This window comes from Urocampus carinirostris, chromosome 4, assembly GCF_059441175.1.
Source record: "Urocampus carinirostris isolate Australia breed hairy pipefish chromosome 4, RoL_Ucar_1.0, whole genome shotgun sequence".
Lineage (NCBI taxonomy): Eukaryota > Metazoa > Chordata > Actinopteri > Syngnathiformes > Syngnathidae > Urocampus > Urocampus carinirostris.
Genome location: NC_142352.1, coordinates 29,050,381 through 29,072,079, shown reverse-complemented (window position 1 = coordinate 29,072,079; position 21,699 = coordinate 29,050,381). Strand labels below are relative to the sequence as shown.

Genomic DNA, 21,699 nt, shown 5'->3' with positions numbered 1-21,699 from the left:
GGAGAAAGGAACTATAGCCTTAATAACATGTCCCCTGTGGTTCCAGTCCTTCTTTGGTGGTTTAACTTGGTGTCGAAATCGATGGCACTATAACAGCTGAAAGAGTGGAGGCCACAAAAATGATTGACATTTTAGAGATTTCCACTTAAGCGTTTGCTCGGTTTTATGACAGTGGGTTTGGTTGTAAATTGCTATATTTTGATTACTCAAAAAGGACCAATACATTTCCACTAGTATATAAGCTGCACACTGACTGCTTTCCACTTTGTCAAAGTGTCATTTTCATTCAGAGGCGGCGCATAAAAACATGTACGTAAACACTCACTAGCATAAATGTAAGGGATGTATTCTCCTTTGAAACATAAATATTATTCCAAGCGTGGAACTGTTTGGAAGATAGCATGAAAGGGCAGTAATGAATAATAATACAGGCTAACAACCTTCTCTGCAGATGCACGAGCCATCGACGTGCGAGCATGAAATCTCATTTTGACAAACACATGACGTTGTGCAGTTGGTTCCATACAGGCCTGCAGGACAGATAATGGAACAATCCGCGCCCTAGTGAAATAAAAGGAAAATACACAAAACAACAAAAAATTAAATGGACATTGAAGAGAGTGCAAATATGGTAGGCTTATACAACAAGATACCTTCCTCGATCAGTCATTTTGTATCATTTATCTTACTCAAAAAAACGCCATAAGCCAGACATGGGCACTCTGGTCTTCGAGGACCGCAATTCCTCGATGATTTTTTAGGTTTCTCTGCTCCAATAAGTAATACCAATCACCAAGATTGTTCACAAGTTGAAGAAAAGAAAACCTTCAAAATCATGCAGGACATGCGTCTCCCGAGGACTGGAATACCCAGGTCTGCTGTAAGCGATCCAATTTGGCATTGAGCAAGAACAGGACTTCATTCTAGTACAACCAAAAGTCCATCCCATTGTACAAACATTCTGTTACTGTTAATGCTGAGTGAGGATAGGAATGGGGATCAACCGGTAAATCGAGAGCCTTGCCTTTCGGCTCATCTCATTCTTCACCACGATGGACCAATACAGTGTCCGCATGACTGCAGACCCTGGACTGATATGTCTGTTGATCTGCCGTTCCATCCTACCCTCACCAGGGAAAAAGACCCCGAGATACTTGTACTCTACTTGTGGCAGGATTTCATACCCCGACCCAGAAAGGGCATGCCCCCTTTCTCCGGCTGAGAACCATGGTCTCAGGCTTGGGGGAGCTGACTCAGCTGTGAATCGCTCCAGTGAGAGCTGAAAATCACGGCTTAAGGAAGCAAACAGCACCACATTATCTGCAAAAAGCAGAGATGCAATGCTGAGGCTCCCAAACTGGACACCTTCCACGCCTTGGCTGCGGCTGAAAATTCTGTCCATAAACGTGATGAACAGAATCTGTGACAAAGGGCAGCCATGGCGGAACCCGACACCCCCTGCAAATGAACACGACTTACTGCCGGCAATGCGGACTAAGCTCTAGAAAAGGTCATAAAGGCACTGAACAGCCCTGACAAGACTGTCCGGAACCCCATACTACCAAAGCGTGATCCACAGGGCTCCCCGAGGAACACGGTCAAAGTCCACCAAACACATGTAGACTAAATGGGCAAACTCCCATGCACCTTTAAGGACCCTGCAGAGGGTGTAGAGCTGGTCCATTGTTTCACAGCCCTGATGAAAACCACACTGCTCCTCCCGAAAATGGATTCAGGGGCTTTTAGTGGTCAAGTAACACATACTGTCCATTTAAATAACTGTCAGCAAATGTTTATCCAGTACCTGACCAAATTTTGAAAGTGATCTCTTATGATTTTCATAGAATAGAATAGAATATACCTTTATTGTCATTGTTACAACATGGGTTGAATATATTGTGACAACGAAATTGGACGTGGCACTCCAGTTCCACATTTTACAGTGAGGATAAAGAAAACAAAGAGATAAAGGAACAAAGAAGATGTTTGTACTGTCCTTGTTGCATAGGCTCTGTTTTCCTCCGGAGGGGGGTGAATGAGGCGGTGAGGGACAGACAGAGATGGCCGGATCCAACTAGATGTTTGATCTTACTGTACACAAGGTCCAGTGTTTTTTCCCTAATTGCTCAGTCCACGTATTGAATGGATTTGGGAAGTACAGTCCTTAAGCATGCCCTATTAAAGTCGCCGGCGACGATAAAAGTGGTGGTGGATAATAGTGTCCAAATGTTCGACGAGTATTGCAGAGTGCTTATACACTGAACTTCTCTCCCTTTCAAGTTCACTTGCATTGCAGAAGTATATATTTGTTTCAACGTTGCAGTCTGACTTCTGCACTTACTATATATCCTGGAGCACACGTGCACAGTCCACTGATGCCGTCACAGTCTGCACCGTTAGCGCAGCCACACACTTCTTTGCAGCCTTCCCCGTGGTATCCCGCCGGACATGTCTCGTTACAGAACAGGCCGGTCCATCCCGCTGCACATGTGCATTCTCCTGACAGGGGGTGACAGCTAAACGCAATAAAAGAAGAAGAAAGAGGATGATTAGCAACTAATTAAAAAGAACTGTATGTTAACCTCATGCGAGAATTGGACAACTGAATTTTTTTCCCGATTTTTCTCTTTATGCGTAGGAGGTAAGAAGCCCGTCTCAGTTGTTCATATTTGTACTAGCTTTTTGATATTGGAATTATCTATATTCTAAAAAAAAATAATTATTAGTTTAACTGTTGACATGCAAGAATGGCTTCAACTACTCACATACTTATAATGCGATAATGGTCGTACTGTATGGCCATTATCCATACAATATCATTTTGGTAAGGCCATTATCGCATGACAAATCTGTAAAAAATAAGGCCACTATCGCATTATTTTTTTAATTAACTATTTGCTTATCGGCGATTGTTTCGACAAACTCATTAAATGGTATCAATATTAATTATTTTTTTATCTAAAAAGATTAGACTAATTAAGTCAAACTATTGTTTTTAGCTTTTTTCTTGAAAACCAATTAATGTAAGTAGTGTAATGCCATTTTCGCATGATTTCAACGCATAGTATGCTAAAATCATGCAATAGAAATGCTATGAAAAATTAATTTTGCCAGATTGGAAAGAGATTCAGAGAAATTCATATGGAGCAGGGGGTCCCATCAGTAGGAAGAAGCTTGCCCGTTTAATTGGTCCTGCCAGAGTCTCATAAACTTGAATAATTGGTAAAAAATAGAATTATATGTTTCAATATATATGAATGCAAAGTTAAATTTTAGATTTCTCATTTTATAAATGACTGCGAACGCCCTGGTGTGTACTTGTGCTACTTATCTCTATCAAAAGATGTAAAAGATGACATTCGTTTTTTTGCTTCCTCGCCTGCCGTATGATAAGATGAACATTTTATCCGCAACCAGAAAAAAAGATTTAGCGCCGAACGTGCTGCGCAGAAAACCCGCCAAGCAAAAAACTGCTGGCACGGCAGCTGCTTTGTGGTTAGCTCGTCCGCTGCACAGTTCTGAGGTCATGGAATAAAATCCTGCTACCAGCGTTCCTGCGCGGTGTTTGCATGTTCGGGCACTCCGGTTTCCACCTACATTCCAAAAACATGCATGTCAGGTAAATTGGTTGGTCCCAGCTGTCCTTATGTTTAATGAGCGAGCGAGTTGTCTGTCTCTGTGTGCCCTGCGACTGGCTGGTAACCGGTTCAGGGTGTCCCCTGCCCACTGCCCAAGGAGAGCTGGGATGGGCTCCAGCACCCCCGCGACCCTACTGAAGATAAGCTGTGCAGATGATCGATGGATTGAAAAACTTCAATTGCAAGCGATTAACCCTGATAAGCCCTTGTTGAATCATAAGTTCCGCATTACAATAACCTCCTGTAAACCATCGAAGAAGAACTGGCATCCAGTAAGAGGAGTAACCAATCACCTCACTCCACCTGAGTCCCTAAAATAAAATAAGAAATTTCATTTCCAAGAGACGGCTCAGAGAGTTCTCGAACTACATCACTAATTCAGACTGGCGCTGTGAAGGCCTAGGTGTAAACTGTATGGCCTGCCACTCTTCTGATGACATCACAGCTCAGGAAGTTAAACACGAGACAGGTTGTCTTCAAAATGCATTATATTGGAAAATAATTTGGAATATACTGATTATATATCAATTAACTACACCTTCGGTATACTTTAAATTACCGGGTAAAATCTTTGGCTCTTATCTACATTTAGGTCCTGTCAGCGTCCTTGAACAAGTAATTCCTGATACAGCACTATGATGGAAAAGAGGCTTTGTTTCCTTGTGCATGGAATTCCCTTTTTTTGCTGATAATGTATTTACTTTTATCTGGAGTAACCTTTGAAGGAAAGACTTGATAGTCATCGTAGAAAATTCAATTTAAAAACGACATTGTGGGCCGCGTGTAGAACTCCGATTTTTATCCTCTGGAGACAAAGTCGGCAGAAGATTTAATCAGCCGTCGCATTTGGAAAGGTTTAAATCACTTGTAGGGTTTAGACAAGGGGGAGGGCAAAGGTTTTTTAGTCACAAGCCGTATTGGTATATTTGCTCAAGCGAGCAATCCTGGAGACCGAACCAAATTTTTCTCATTTATGAATGATACACATGCAGACATCTTTCTTTTTTATATTTGTTTTTGACGTAGTTCAGGATTCAACTCATTAAACTAGTTTTGAAATGCTCACAAATAAAGCAAAATACTTCTTTAAGCGCTAAATTGTATATTCAGTTTCTAGTATCATTGCAGTTGTACTTTTAGTTTTTTTGTGGTAGTATTTTTGTAGTATTTCCATAGTGGTATTTCTGTTGTAATTTTGTAGTATTGCTGTAGATGTATTTTTGTAGTATGTATCTGTAGTATTTCTGTACTATTTCTGTAGTATTTAGGTAGTCAAATATCTGTATTATAGAAAGACTGTAGGTTTATTTCTTGAGTATTTCTGTAGTACTTTGATTTTAGAATGAAAGCAAAATAATATGTCAGGTCCCTGAAGCCTAAATTTGAGAGTTAGTTTTGTGGTATTACTGTAAATATATTTTTTGTAGTATTTTGGTAGAAGTATTTCTGTATTATAGTATTTTATTACATATTATATATCATATTGTAGTGTTTGGTGGTATTTTTGTGGCAGTACTTTTGTAGTATTTTTTTGTATTTTTGTTGTTGTATTTCTGTAGTAGTATTTTCGTAGTATTTCTGTTGTAGTATTCTCATAGTATTGCTGTAGTATTTCTGTATTTTAGTATTACTCTGGTAGTATTTTTGGAGTATTACTGCAGTATTTTTTTTCTTTTCAGAATTATGTCACAGTCTGGCAGTCAGATTTAATTTTTCTCTCTCTCCCGCTCTTGCTTGCCTTTGCCATCATTGCTCTCCAATCACTTTCCTGCTTCACTATTTAAACACACCGTTTTCTGGGCACCATGCTAGTTTGTTGCCTCTTTCGTCACGTTCCAAGCCGTCATGTCACAGCCAATGTTTGTTTCCATTGTACCAAACTCTTGCCTCTACTGATGAGGGTATGGTTAAGGGCCAGTGTTTCGGACCTTGATGCCACCTCATGTGGCTATGATGGCAGATTTTGGAGTTACACGCTCTCCCACAAATGGAGTGGGCGTGTCCTTAAGTTTGATGGAGGTTGATTTCTGTCCGCTGATGTCGCTGTGCACGTCTTGCCATCTTTCTTTGAATGAAAATGTTGTTTATCATGTTAGTTGTGTTCATGCAGGTGTCTCTTCAGGCTGGTTTGCTTGCAGCTAGGTTCTTGAGGTGGCCAGGGTGGATGTTGCAGCGCCTCAGTAGTTCTTTTGTATAGTCCTTGTAGCACAGTCTATGGCCACCAGCAGTTCGCTTTGACGCAGCCAGTTGATCATAAAAGAGTTGGAGTAGGAGACGGTGGGTACTGCAGAGAGGAGGTTATTGAAAAGTACTGGTGCCAGGACACAGCCTTGCTTCACCCCAACATTGACGGGTAAGGGCTCACACTGGAGTCCTCTGGCTTGCATACCATCATATACAGGTAGTTGTTTTAGGATGGAGATAAACTTGGGTGGCACCTGGTGTTTGTGGAGTTGTTTCCGGATCATTTTGCAATTTATGGTGTCAAATGCTTAACTGATGTCAATAAAGGCAATATAAAGGTCCCTATGCTGCTCTTTATTTTATTTTCACTAGTTGCCGCAAAACAAAGATCAGGTCAGTGGTGGATCTAGACTTTCGGAGTAAGTAAATAAAGTACACTCTGAGATGTACTCCACCAGCCAAGACAGAGAAGGGATACACCGTGACTGTTTCCAGTCTGTGCTGTCCCCTTTCTGCTTGTAGAGGACAATGATGTTAGTATCCTTCAAGTCCTGGGTTTTTATCTCATATTTCTAGATTTGGGTGATCAGAAGGTGTACACGGCATGCGAGAAAATAACATCCATGATTGAACACCTTTGCTGGGATACCATCCGGTCCTGGGCTTTTGTTGTTGTTTTTTTAAGCTCCTGATGGCCTTTTATGTTTCTATGAAGTCGGAAAGGCTGTCTAAGTGTTGCATCTGAGGCATAACAGGTGCCTTGTCTAGAATGTTGAGGTCTACTAGATTGGTGTGGTTAAGTAGAAATTAAAAGTGATTGGCCCAGCAGTTGAGGATCTCTTGGGAGTTCTTGAAAAAAACATCTTCAGTAGAAGTTCAGACAGGGGTAAAAGTCTGACTTCTTGGACCGTTTAAGGCTTTGATGGCATCGAAGAAGCCCCGAGTGGCATTGCACTCAGTAGGGGTTTGGATCACTTTCGCTTTGTCCTGCCACCATATGTCTTCCATGGTCCTTAGTGGCAGTTGTGCTTTGTCTCTAACCTTAGTAAGGTTTGAATTCAACCTGAGACATTGTGGGTTAGAGAGCAGAGATTCGTGAGCCTGCTGTTTTTCTTGTAGAACTGTGTGGATATGGGTGCCTTTGTTATCAAAATAGTTCTGATCCCAAGGGCCTTTGATGTGACAGAATGGATGGCTGCAGGGGGAACTATCCATTCAATGGCATCAGCATTGTTCTGGATATGGGAAAAGTTGAGCAAAAGGTGACGACGGAGGTTGCCAACAATGTCTGGGTTCTTTGAGGCTGTCTAAGGCGACAAGGAGGAATATCTAGGTGTAGTTTAGATCTGAGCATACGATGGTCAGTCCAGCACTTCGCCCCATGCGTGGCTCTGGTGATGGTCACATCCTGCCTATCCTTTTTGCAGTCAATGACGTAGTCCAGGAGATGCCAGTGCTTGATCTGGATGGGGTTGCCAGGTGGTTCCGAGATTTTTCTTAATCTGCTTGTGATGAGCAGCTGAAGTTCTGCACGGAGCGATAGCCGGTAATGTCCAATGTTATTCATTTTCCCTACCCCATGCTGCCCTAGTTCCAGATTTGATGTTCGGGGCCCACTCTAGCATTGAAGTCACCCATAACAAGGAGGTTATTTGTAAAGAGAATTTCCTGGATGACTGAATCGAGGCTTCTGTAGAAGTCTCCTTTGATTTTGATATCTGTGTCCAGGGTTGAAGTATCCCAATCAGTGGTCCCAATGTCTCGATGGATCCAACGAAACAGCTAGTGACGTCACACTCCGAGCATACGCTTTGCGGGTGTCGAGCGCAGGCGCAGAAAATGCCTCAATGCATGTTCCTATCCATTCCTCATTCAGTGGAAAAATCACGTAACCGCGCTGTGACGGCACTCGTGTGTCGGCAGGTGACCGTCAACATGTCACTCAGGTGGGGAGGGATAGCTCAAACTCACAATGCTTCTGAAAGGGGAAACATCCCCCACAATGTGGTGGCATGTAAGTAGGTGAACTTTTGCTACCATTATGTCATATTGAGAACGAGGGAGAGTAAGGTGAACTTACATTGGATTACACATAAGATGAATTTGCAACTTCACAAAATATTGGGCTTCATTGACACACTATACACAGATTTACATAACACACCCACACAAACATTTATTTAGGATTCATACAAGTCAGTCAGTTTTTGTGTGTTAGTTGTTGTGTTATTTTTTAAGTTTTTGTTTATCTGTTTAGCCCTGTTGAAGCCCTTTGAGACTGTTTGTGATTAAGGGCTATACAAATAAAAATGACTTGACTTGACTTGTTTACCAGTTTGTGTATTTCTATAGGCAAAAACAAGTAAGAAGATTGGAGACCAAACTGCAGTAACTTCTTGGAGGCACAAAATAATACACACTGTCCCTTTACAATATTGAAACTTTAAAGAAGCCATACATCCCCCTCTTGCAGAGTTGTCTAGGATTTATATGCCTGCCACTTCTGTCACATGATAAAGAGTATTTTCAAAAGCTTGAATGGTCATCAGCAAAGAGAGAAACTGAATAAAACCAAATTTTGCTAAAATAATTTTATTTGTAGGATTAAAAATGTGTGAATCACCCAAATCCCAATCCCAGTATCACTAGCCTGCATTTTAGGCAAACTAGGTAACAACTCTTCCACCCACACGCAATATTCTGCTGAAAACACTTTTGCATTTTGCTTAGATGTGTCGTTTTTGTCAACCAGATATCATCAGATTGAATTGTGTCCCGAAGCACTGGACCAATTCAACACATTTGCTTCAATGGTACAGAAAGCATTGGTGAAGTGGTGATGTGAATTACCACACTGATTTGTGGCAAAAGCTTTATAACACTGAACCATTTTGACACATTACTTCATAATAATTCACTGATTTAGAAAGGTTTTTTTTCTCTATCACTTATATATTGTCATTAAACTTTTTGTTCTGCGGGCCAGATTAAAAACCCTGCTGGGCCGCAAATGGCTCGCGGGTCGTAGCTCGCCAACTGCTGGCTTTGCCGTAGATGTTTGAAAATCTTTCCTCACCTGAGTGTGTTTGCAACATTGCATGGGCAGTCCTTGTCACATAAGAGTCCGTATATCCCGGCAGGACAGAAGCGATCCTGGCAGCCGGGGCCCTTGAAGCCCTCGTGGCAAAGGCAGGCCCCGTTGATGTGGTAGCATTTGGCTCCATTGTGACAGTCACATTTGTGGGTACACTGTGGCCCCCAGGTGCCCACAGGACATTTCTCCTGGCACCTGTGAAATACAGCTGTGTTGAAGTGTTGCTGTGTTGAAGCAAAGTTGATTGGAGAATAGACTAAATCATATCACCTAACACAGGTCTACTACATAACAAATGGACATTGGAGTGAGGGGACAAACTTATGGCCGTACGTTCTCCTTCAGGATCTTTCAGTAAACACCAGAAATCATTATTCCGTCAACCACTTGGAACTTGCAACTTGGCCTTGTCCTGAGGCAGCAAAGCAGCCCCAGACCATCACACTGCCAGTACCCCACTTTACTGTTGACATCATTTTCTTTTTGTCAAATGAATTGAGAAAAGTGGCAAAAACCATTGCTATCAGAAAAGAACACAAAGAGTCAGCTGACATTCCAAAAAGCATTTTGATTATCCTCAAGACCTTTGGTGAAACATTCTGTAAACTGATGAGTCAAAAAAAAAAATCATCAAATTTATGGAAGATGTGCAGCCCGTTAAATCCAATTGAGATGCTGTGGTGTGACCTTAAACTAGCAGTTTATGCTAGAAAACCCTCCATTATTTCAGGTTTGGAACAAGTTTGTAACACTGAATGGGAGAAAATACTTCCACAGCGTTGTAAAAGACTCATTACCAATTATTATAAATGTTTGATTTCTGTTATCGCTGCCAAAGGTGACCCAACTCGTTATTACACTCAGGCTTCTAACCCTGCTAACAAGTGCCAAATGTTGGTTGTTTAGGTCACTGGACAAATCTAGATAAAAGAAACATGACGGGGGTGGCGTAGGTCTCTGACAAAATAAATGCGCCTTTAAGAGACAGACACATACTTACGTGGAAGGGATTTAAGTAATGGGTTTAATGTAGCAGTGTAAAAGTACAGTTTCTTCTTCACAAATCTACTCAAGTGAAACTAAAAAGAAGATTTAAAATCCTTTGAGAAGTACAAAATGTCCCAAAACTTACCAAAGTAAATGTAACAGAGTAAGTGTAAATGTTACTACCTACGTCTGTCCACAGCCACGATAGAAGTAGATGAATCATTCAATTTCATTTTCTACTGTTATGGTCAAATGAAGCTGACCTACTAAAGACACTTCTCTCTCTTAATTTTATTACAACCCGGAAAATGTGGAAGAGAACTCATGCAAAGAATAATTCTGTGTAGGTTAATTTACCTGTCCTAACCCAAAATCACTGGATGTCATTTTGTCCAATTGAAAGTAACAAAAAAGCTCAGACGTGATCTGCTGCCTTCTTCTTATTGTATTGGAGACAAGACAATAAGTGGAAGGAAGGGGTGGGTGAATCGATCCAGGTTAAATGCAAATAAACTAATGTGATATTTTGTACTCCCGCGACCCTACTGAGGATAAGCGGTGCAGCTGATGAGATGAGATGAGATATTTTGTACACCTTTTTCATGGCCTAATTCAAAGACTTTTAAGGACTTTCAGAGCTAATTTTCCAATATTTCCAACACTGTTAAAAGAGGAAATCTGGTGTGAATCATGTATTTTACAGAACATATGCAATTTTTAATCTTGCGTGTGCATTTCTCTAATAAATGTCCATAATTGATATGTAATCCTTGCACCAATACACATATCATAGCGCTCTATTTAGGTGTAGCATGCACCTGTCCTCTTGGGCACAACCCATAGAGTGACACTTCATAGGACAATGCCATACAAACAAACATTAATCATGAGGGGATAAGATATGTAAAGCCATCAGAGACCACCAATTTCAAGCATTTACGCACTTAACCCGAAATTCACGTGCTTTTCAATCCTAGAAAACACAACATTAAAATTCAAGCATTTTTAAGGATATCTAGCACCCATGCGAACCCCTTTTAATGTGCACTACTTTAGAAAACACATTCCTACAATTTGTCGGAGATTTTGAGATTACTGTTATTTTTGCTTAATTCTGAAGTAATTTGCGAACGATATTTGTATTTAAACTCAATGCAATGTGTTTTTTGATGTAATGTACCCTTCTCCGATGAAGCCAGCAGTGCATTGGCACTGGCCGCTGATGTGGTCACACAGGCCCCCATTCCGACACGTGCACTCCTGGGAGCAATTGATGCCGAATGAGCCAAAGTGACACGGCTGAGCGCACACGGGCCCCTGAGGGAGGAGAATAGCAAGATCTTAGGCTGATTATCGGGGCATCTTTCTTTAAAAACGAAGGATGGGAAGTTCTACGTACCACCCAACCAGCAGAACAGGAACATGTCCCAGCCACATGATGGCAGGTTCCTCCATTTTGACAAGGGCAGCGCTGCTCACACAGGGGGCCATGTTTCCCTGGCGGACAAGGGTCTTCGCAACTGGGCCACAAGAGAACATTACTACATTTCGAGATGAGTTAAAGGTGCGGTGCGTCATTTGAAGTGTCCTTGTGAAGTTGAAAGTATAATATTTTTTCTATTAAATGTGTGTTAAAAATGCCCAATTGAGTACCAAGAGCCTTTATATTTTTTCCCCACTGTGCCTATCTGCTTTTATCTTACTTTTAGCTGTTCAGGCCGTGAAACACATTATGTAGGAGAGGTTGGGTAGTGACATTATGCTCATCACTGCAGTTTTTTTAGTGTAGCATGAAAATGGTGTAAGAAGAGGACTGTTTGAAGTACAGTCCAAACGCCATACCCTATCCCAAAAAAAGATGAAAAAGAAGAGTTTATTCGAGTGTGTCTAAGAAAAGCACCTACTTGCACACACAACATACTATTTTCACTTTCAGGATATTGTCCACACAACCCTGAGTGGGTCATCGAGCTAATACGTAAGAAGCGGCGCACAGTTTTTGAAAGATATCAATTTCAAATTCATTTCAGCACTTACACAAAATCTACTATCGTTCTCTGTCATGCATTAGAATGGCAACATATTCAATATTTTACATTACAGCATGCTTTGTTGTCAATAGCTCCACCAGAAAATCTCACTCAGATTTAGATAAAATGAAGGTAGAAGTTCTTAGCCCAAGAATTTTAGCTGAAATACATCATGAGTTCCTTTGCATAGTCTATTGGCTGGGATTGTCTCCATTTGAAAATTAATATAAACAGGATTCCCAGGAAATTCTCTCTCCATCTCTTTCAAAAAAAAGAAAAGACAAATATTTTGCTTTCATGGCTCTTTGGTTCAAAAAAGGTTTCCTGACTTTTGTGTGATGTGATTAGATGAGAAAAAGCAAGATCTATTAGCAGTGTCTAAAATAACGTCTGTCCGGTCTGTGCATCTTTTACGTCGGGCGTTCAACTTACACAACTTCTCTGCCCGGGTGGCCGACAAGTTTTTCAAGAAAGAAAAAAAAAAAGTTTTGTTTTTATTTTTTTCAAATGGCAGATGGAAAACAGCGATGTCATATCCAATGAATGTTAAGTAGATTTATAATAAACTTAATTTTAGTGTGTTGTTCTGTTATATAATGTAATTATCAATCCTTAATACTTTGCAACAATGGGTTTTTTTTGCGATTAATTGTCTTATTGTGTTTCAAGTTGTGAAAAATGGGGCAGGCAACTTTATGGCTGGGCAGACAACTCTGAAAAGTTGTCTTTTCAGAGTTGTCTGCCCTGATGTCCGCTAACTTTTTGCTGCTATTAGGTTGAATAACAACGAGGAGCTACCTACAAGGGTCCAGTGTATCCGGGTGCACAGAGGCACTCGCCGCTTTCATGATGGCACGTTGCGCCATTTAGGCATCGGCATTCAAGGAGACAGTCCTTGCCGTAGAAGTTGGGATCGCACGGTTCCTCGCAACGCCAGCCCTGGTAGCCGTCTGTGCAGACGCAGGCTCCTGTGATGGGGTTACATTTGCCCCCATTTTGACACTGACAGCGATTGGTGCAGTGGGGACCCCAGAAGTCAATCTCACAAGCTAGACCAGAGAAAGAGACAGGGAGAACAAGGGCCTAAATTATTACTAAATAGCTATCCATTTATATAAACGTAACCAACTGGTGGTTCGAGACCCAAAAGTGGGTCGCGGGCACATTTTTCACTGGGTCGCAAAATAATTCTGAGAAAAAGGAAAAACGGAGAGCCAATTACACAGTGGATGGCGGGAACGCCTTTCTTCCTATTCAGTCATTTGGCGCCATCCCAATTGTGTAGGGATTTTTTAAGCTTTAATTTTGTAAAATTGTTAGGATTGAAACAAAATCTTCTTTACTGCAATCAGTAAATAAATTTGCCTCTAGGTGTTGCTGGTGCTCCACCATAAATCTTTTTTTCTCTGAAGGATTATTGGAGTTCTTTGAGTTCTGATAAATTACTAATTCCGAGGAAATTGAATCAATGAACCAGGCCGATTGAAATAGCACACACACAATTTATTAACACAGAGAATTAATGATAGAAAAAAAAGTGAAAGAGGGGGGTGCCGGAGATTATGGGAGTTTTCGACCGCTGAAAGTTACTAGCACAAATTGAAAATTGCCCTCTCTAACGCTCGTTGATTTGGGGAGATTCCCTTGCACAAAAAAAAAAACGCTCATTCCCAAGAACCAGCAAACATGGTGTTAAATTTAAAACTGTCCTCTTATTTATTGTTGCTGAGAGATTTGGTCGCAACGTATAGTCCATGTGATAAACTCAAGGTTGCAGTGCAGGCCCACGCGGCAGTCATGCGATGCAGTAGAAAAAAGGGCGAGCTATCGAAGCCCCTCTTTTTATATAGACCAGGGACGTTTGACCAGATCATGCCTCTGTGGGTGTGCTCTTAGATATCTGATACTTGCAGTATCGGGGAATGGTTTTTGAAGTTGCTAAACTTGTTATAAAGCCAAAGAAGTGAGAAATGTGCGTAATGTTCTGTACTTGAGAATGACACTCCAATCAACATAATTACGTCTGGTAAGAACATTATTTGATCAATACATAGTCTTGGATGTTTTAATTTTATTCAAAACTTCATGTTATCAGATTTCATTATGGTACATGGTGAATTGGTACGTTTTGGGAACTGTACAAAAGGGTACGCAGTCGTTCTATCCATTCCAAAATTCGGAGTTACTTGGAAGTCAATTTTGTGATGCGGCTTATTTGTTACACATGTGTCTAAGAAAGACCACGTCTAATTTTACTGGGATTTTGGTTGTTTTGTTTCTTTCTACTGCCAATAATAATGGGCCAAAAGAAAGTTAGTGAAAATGGGAAGGAGGAATGGAAAACAGTGACAGCAACGATCAAGACGAAGTAATGAATGAAAGTAAATGATTGCGATATACAAAACTATTGTACAAGTGTCTGCCATTGAAGCACTGCTTAAAGGTACAGTAAATTGTTTACAATATGGTATTTCTAGCTTTTATTATGAATATTTAATAATAATTTATCACGTACATAATTAAGTAATTATTGTTGATTAGGTACATTATTTTTTTGTAATTTTTGTAATATTTTTTTTTAATATTATGGATAGAAACATCTTTTAGTGATGTAGCTGTTTTAAAATAGATTTAGAAAGTTGCTTTTATGCGATGTAGGCCTACATGCGAGTATACACTGTACTTTTAAGTTGCATTGGTTTTGCTGGTCATTACGTTTGTTGTAAAAAAGGTGAATTTATTCTACTATCTCTGCTTTTAACTGCACAATCCTTTTGATGAATTTGAGAAGTGGGATTAGTTTATTGATTTAAGTCACAGTTTGTCATTAGGGTGGAATAGTGGGTTCTTAAGTCAGAACAGTCGAGATCCACCGAACTTAACAATGTTGATGTTCAATAAATTGACACATCAGATGAGACGGGAAATACTACATTAACTCAAGCATTAAGAATAATTAGCCATTTTATTTAAAAGAGATTAAGACATTGCTGTTAAAATAACTCATAAAACAAGAAGGCCAAATCGGTATTTAAAAATGTTTTGTTACATTAAAATGTGTCACTCAATATGTAGTCATGATTGCATGAATTTCCAGCTATATAAGTTTATTGTTTTAATCATCAAATAATGACCTTGATAATTGCATTATCACTTTAGTTGTTATACATGCACTTAATGAATATCTACATACAGTATTTGAATGGAGTATTTACTTGCTGTATTACTTTGATGTTTCAATGTATCCATTTGGAGGTTGTACTTTTCCAGCATTGTTTCTAAGTGGTGTTCTGATAAGTCTGCCATATTTGTATCATACCACTTGCACAGTACAATTAGATCCAGTCTTGATCATGGTCCGTTATGAAAATGTGAATCCTTACTTATAATGCAAAATTAAATTTCAGTTAAGTTTCATGTTTCAGTTATGTTTCATTTTTGTCAATCCACAACTCTTTCCCTTTAAAGCAGTGGTCAGGGAGGACTTTAAGCTTAAATATTGGCAGTATATCGTAAAGTTTTTTTTGGGGGGGGCATTAGTTTTGCAAGTCACTCTAAGTCACTCTAATGTAAACAGAAATTTGATTAAGGTCTCAGTCAAGCAGTCTGATTGAAATACTTGGGAGAGTCCTTTTATTTTTTATTTACTCCTCCTTGTTTATATGATTAGTTTACTTACTCGTGCACAGTACTCACAGTGTTCCTCATCTCTGATATTATGTGCTGCAAAGAACCTTGGACTTTTAGTACTAGAAGAATGATACAAGCAGAAAAAAACGTAGTTTCTAAAAAATCCTCTTGTGTGTTTATTGATTTCACAGATCAATTTCCATTGCATTTTCTGCACTATGGCAAAAATGTCAAAGTTAAACCCACGGGAGCTGGTCCAGGCCAAACCTTGTCCGGGACAATAAATCCTGACGGCCGTGTACCATAAAATCAGTCATCGAAAAAGCTGCAAGTGGGTGTCGGGTCAAGTCATTGGTTTCACAAACTATGAATGGCTAGGGGGTGGTAATTCATTCAAGTTATTGGTCCACCAGCTGTTAGATTTAAAGAGACCAAGCTGCTAAGGGAAATATACTGTTGTATGGATTGATTCAACTCTAAAGAAAGCTTTTCACAAGCGGAAAAGGTTTTTCTCCACCACTTTCAGCCTAGAGTTCGGATCTTAAGCCCGAGCCTGATCCGAATTTTCACTTCTAAAATGTCAATCATTATATTTGGGTTGAGAAAGGTCCAATTCGCATAAATCTAAAACATAGAAGTGTAAAGAACCTACAAGGAAGCAATGCGGGACGTTTCAAAGAATCCAACAAATCCAGTGAATTTTTGACAGATCTCGTGAAAAACTGAGCAGTTAATAAATATTCACGAAAGCATTTCAAATACCTTGAACACCTGTGAAAAGGACAGTGTCAAATCTAATCGTTTTTAGTTAATTGTGTATTTCTCTGTCTTCTATGTTATAAATAATCCTGATGTGCTTGACTTATATTACAACTCGTTTTTTTTGCTGTTTTGTACCGAAAGCTATGACATCGTTTGTAATTGCTATCTATGAGCGAACTTTGAACCGGAAACGTATGTGTGACGTCATTGATACTTTCTGCGCATGCGCACGTTTTGAACAAAACCGGGTTGCACCACGAGAAACACGTGAGACGCTAGGACCTTTTGTATTCGTCTACCTCACTGCGCAGTGAATAAATTCTAAAACTACATTTTGCCTCTCTTATTGATCACTTGGGGTTAACCTACGAAAATATTAACCCTAACATTTTTGATGCCGAGACCCGGATGATACGTAGTATTTTGAAGTTGAAAACGAAAAAAAAAAAAAAACCAATCCAGTTTACCACGTGGTCTAGAACAAAGGAAACTTTTTTTCTCGAGATCAACTTCAAACTCAGCGGCATCGTCAACGAACCAGGATGAAGTGGTCGGTAAGAGATGCATTTTAATATAAAATTTGGAATAATTTTAAGAACGAAGCCATTTTTATAGTAAGATAAAATAGAACATGACCCAGCATAGCGATCGTAGTGTTGGAAGGGCGCCAGATGTGGGCTTGAGAAGCCATTACAAACCTTAGCTAAGTAAATTACCCATAAGGCATCAGAATAAAATACGAAGTATTTTAAATACTCAAACTTTTTGTTTGAGACGGGTGGATGGCCTCGGGACGGGAAATGCCCAATGCTAACCCATATTTGGGACGGAAGTGGGAACGAGTACGGGGGGAGGGTACAGAAACGACCCCCCACTTTTCCCATGGATGGTCTTTTGTTAGGAACAAAAGACCGGATCCATCTGTGGTCATATAAAATAAAGTTTAAGTAAACTGCATGGCTTAATAAAAAAGTGTACACGGTTTAAAATTAATTTTTTTGTGTGGGCCCACTCTGTCTTGTCAAATGTTTTATGTTTGTTCAATGTGTAAATGTTTGTAGTCTTTCCTGTATTCTTTTTTTTCTTGTTTTATGTTTGTTTGTACTGTTTTTTTAATCAGCCCACGTAACTGAAAAGAAAGAAAAATAGGAAAATACGAAGAAAAGTGCCGCAAACGAGAAAGCGCGCGCATTTTCAAAAGGGAAACGGAAGCGCACATTGCAACGAGAGAAACGTTATTTTTTAACAGTAAGACCGTTTAAAATATGTTGTTTTTGGGTGGAACCGATAGAACATTGCGTTAGGAATCGAAAACGTTCGTTTTTTGGGAAATCGGCGTTTGGCGCTAACGGTGTACAACATAACGCCTGCGGGCCTAAGGGGTTCCAAAAAATATTTTTTTTTCGGTCCGAATTTTTTTTGTTTTTTCAATTGGAAAACGATAAATTTAGGTGTGCTAAGTTTAGAAAACTTATGTTTGAGTTATTTTAGATGCGTTAAAAGAAGTTAATGCCAGAATAACACTTACCAAAGATACAATAACAAAAATAAAGATAGAATATTCCGGTTTTCAGTTCTAAATTAGAAAATTAAGGACTGCAAAGACGGGGGAAGTTATTGCCAAATTAATACAATAAAAAAAAAAATTTTTTTTATTCGATGAATTTTTTCTTTTTATAAAACCAGGGTTGTTGTATTTTTGTTTTTCTCTTTTTAGTTAAAGGAAGAAAATGGGTCAGACCAATAGAGATAAAAGGTGTTTTGTACAAAATTATCGAAATAGAGCGAATAATTATTTTCAATGAATATGGAGAGAAAATTCATTGAGGGGAATAAAAATGATAAAATGACTCGTAGATCAATACACGTCATTTTTATCATTTAGGCTGGTAACCTGAAAAGGGTGTTAGAAAGGGCAGAAGAAAAAAGTGTTATGTAGGGAATGTATTGTTGGCAAAGCATGTAAGGAAGTTGTTAGATGGGGCGGCAGTGGCTCAGGAGGTAGAGGACTCGTCTTGGGATCAAGAGATCGCAGTTCGAATCCTGGCTCCTCCGTGATACATGTCGAAGTGTCTTTGGGTAAGACACTTAACCCCTAATACCCCCAATAAGAAGGTTAGCGCCTTTCATGGCTGCACGGCCGCTATTGGGAAATGTGAAGCACAATGTAAAGCGCTTTGGGGAGTCTAGACTTGAAAAGAGCTTTATAAATGCATTTCATTTCATTAGATGGACAGTGAAAGTTCGAAGTTTTTGAAGAAAGGTTTTAAAGGAAGTAGGCACGAAGATCAGATTGAAGGCTGAATTAGTTCACGAAAAGATGAGGAAAGGAAGAGACACAATATGTGGACTGATCAGAGCGAGAAAAGAAGAAAGGATATTGCAAGTAAATAAGAATTGGTAACAGGAAGTAAAAAAGGGTAAGGAAAGTGAATCGTTAAGGGAAAGAGCAAGTGGAATACAAGTAAGAGGAAGAAGGAATGTAAAAGGGAAAAGTTATTTAAAGAAAAAAATAATTCGCTGAAAATTGGATATGAAAAACTTGAGACAAAAGTATGAAAAACATCACATTAGTGTTTTTGGAGTTCCTCATAGTCTTGAAAAACACTATATATATAAATGCAAACCATTTATAATAGATTAGAATATACCGTTACCGACATAGTTACAAAATAGGTTAACATATTGTGACTGACAATGAAAATTGGCATTACACTCCATCTACAAAGTAAGATAAAGGAGCAGAGAAGGTAAGGTTATAGTTATAATTGATACAATATTTACACAAAAATTAATTGCGTGTAAGACGTTACATGCAGTTGAGGTTTGTGTAATATGCATTTGGTGAATAGTCATCATAGTGTAAAAAAAAAATTTGTCAGCATTGTGCAAAACATGTGACAGTATTATTATAGATAAGCTATACAAATTAACGGGAAATATTTGAAGGATGAAAATCTATTTGAAGGCAAATGAACATAGATATGCTATCGAACACTACACTATTTCGTTGCCATAATGGGAATTATTATAGACTAGAATATTGTTGGGGAACTATCGTGAAAACACTGCAAAGTATCTAAGGTAAAGTTTGATTTTACAGTAAAAGTGTTGCACTAACAATGTTTTGAGTTCTAGAATTTCGGTTCTTGTCTCATTTGGACTCAACAACTCGCTGAGGAGAAAATGGAAGGAAGAGCGATCAGCGAAAGGTAGCACTATTAATGATGATGAAGATATTACATGTGATGAGCAATGGTAAGTGAAAAAATTTTATGATATTAAAGGAATATGTCATCAATAAAGGTGTTACAGGTGAGAACCAGAAAAGTTTTGTGTTCATATTCGGCCGGTATGAACGATAACTATGAAGCGTAGATCTCATCCTATCAGGTACACCGCTTGTCCTCAATGGGGTATCAAGAATGTTGGAGTCCATCACAGCGACCGTCGAGCAGCGATTGGAGGACACCCTGAACTGGTTGCAAGCCAATTGCAGGGCACACAAAGATAGACAATTCACTAGCTTATTCACACATAGGGACTATTTGGACCAGCCAGTCCACATGAAATGCATGTTTTTGAATGAGGTAAGTGATCCGGATAGCCGGACTGAAACGATGAGATCATGCAGGCTCCGCACAAGAGCCAGTGGCTGACTTGGAACACACACACCTGTTCCCAGGTCCTTAGTAATGCAGCACACGTGCTGGCCAATGCGCCACCGTGCTGCACACACATATATAATATATATATATATATATATATATATGAAACAATTTTAATACTGAACTATCAATAATGATAATATGATAGGGATTTTGAATTCCCTGTACTAGCTTGCTAAAAGATTTATAGATCTTGGGAGAGATCTAATAACCCTGAAATTTAGTGATACGAAGATCGAACTTATGAATCGGTGACAACAGGGGTCAGCAATGGATGATTGGTGAAAAATTAATGCCATTAATTGCGAAAAACTAATGGAATGGTAGCTGTACGTACGTAGTGTGGTTGCACAGCAGCTTTTTATTGGTCGGGACAAAATCGGGCTTGTTGATTGGCTCACGTTTTGCCTCAAGCACGTACGTCGTGGATGTACATACGCACACGTTGTACACCACTACTACTACGCTGTATTGATTGTAATCTTCGCACGGTTATGGGACCGAAGGAAAAAAAAATGGTTAAATTAGATTAGAGGGATCAGTTTGTTCGACCATATTGACACGGCTAGTATACCATTGAATTACCAATTAATGGCTAGAAATCCAATAAATACCCATTAATTGGCCTTGCCGAAAAAGAAAAAAAACCAAAAAATTAATTTTAATTTTTTTGCACTTGGATATTGATTTTTTTCCAAAAATCAATTGCTGATGACCCCTGGGTGACAAATATAGTAGATATCTGCGTATTCTTTCAGTTTTGATCATCGAACTATTAATTTATTTTCTGCATTTGTTGATGGTAATTGTAAAATAACAGGCTTGTCTTCTTTTTTTTCCACTTTTCTGCTTTCTGTGCTCTCTTTAACATCTTAGTAGTACATAATTGGTGACATCAATCATCAAACCAAATGAGCCGTAAAAGCAAGCTCTCTTTGATGCATTGAACAAGGAAAAAAGCCGTTTGTCTAATAAAAAGACTGACCTTCGCGCGACAAGAATTACCAACAACAATGACGTAATCTCGAAGCGATGAGATCTCGTTAGCTAAGATCGGCGTGCAGAGAAATAAAACTCGTATAACAAAAACTCGTACAGAAAATAACAAAATAACGATTAGGTTTTAATGCGATAAATCTTTGTTAAAGAGTAACTAAATGATAATGACAATTTAAGGGAAAAGGTTGCGTCCCCAGCATAAATGACGTGGGGAAATGAAAACAATGAGTGTATAATACAAGATAACTATACAGAATAGTTTAAAAAGAATATTTGAGTAACAGAACTAATCATTTCTTGTTGAAGATGCGAATAGCAAAGGGTAATAACTTTAAGACATGTAGTTTTGCTCCTGATAAAGCAGGGACGAAAAAAGCAATGAAGATGACTGGAAAACCGTCCATAATTTTAGTGTTCATCTTCTCGTTCGTAAATGGACAAATTCAAGAGGCGTAATATGTGAAGGTTATTTCCTTAGTTGTTCTCGTATTCAATAATAGATTACTCTAAATAGGTCATTTGAACCATTTCAAATAATCAAAATTTTGAAAGAAGTTTGAAAATGACGACAAATTAACACAGAAAAGAAGAATTGGAGACTAGAAATCATTAATAACGTAGCTGAAGCTATTTCAGTCACTGAATCTATTTTTTTTCTTTTAAACAGGAAAAAGAGAAACAAGTAGCAATAGTTGGACCATATCGTT

The 21,699-nt window shown here is 39.1% G+C and overlaps 1 protein-coding gene across 3 annotated transcripts in view; it reads right to left on the bottom strand.

The window, feature by feature from the left end:
- LOC148367226 (multiple epidermal growth factor-like domains protein 11) overlaps positions 1 to 21,699 on the bottom strand; it is a 96,486-nt gene that overhangs the window by 27,978 nt on the left and 46,809 nt on the right. For all 3 annotated transcript variants that reach the window (XM_088334061.1, XM_088334062.1, XM_088334063.1), the window contains exons 6-11: positions 12,736 to 12,982; positions 11,303 to 11,423; positions 11,084 to 11,220; positions 8,899 to 9,111; positions 2,342 to 2,516; positions 441 to 561 (exon numbers count right to left, since the gene is read on the bottom strand). In XM_088334061.1, the coding sequence (XP_088190187.1) occupies positions 441 to 561; positions 2,342 to 2,516; positions 8,899 to 9,111; positions 11,084 to 11,220; positions 11,303 to 11,423; positions 12,736 to 12,982 (1,014 nt within the window). The remainder of the gene's footprint in view (positions 1 to 440; positions 562 to 2,341; positions 2,517 to 8,898; positions 9,112 to 11,083; positions 11,221 to 11,302; positions 11,424 to 12,735; positions 12,983 to 21,699) is intronic.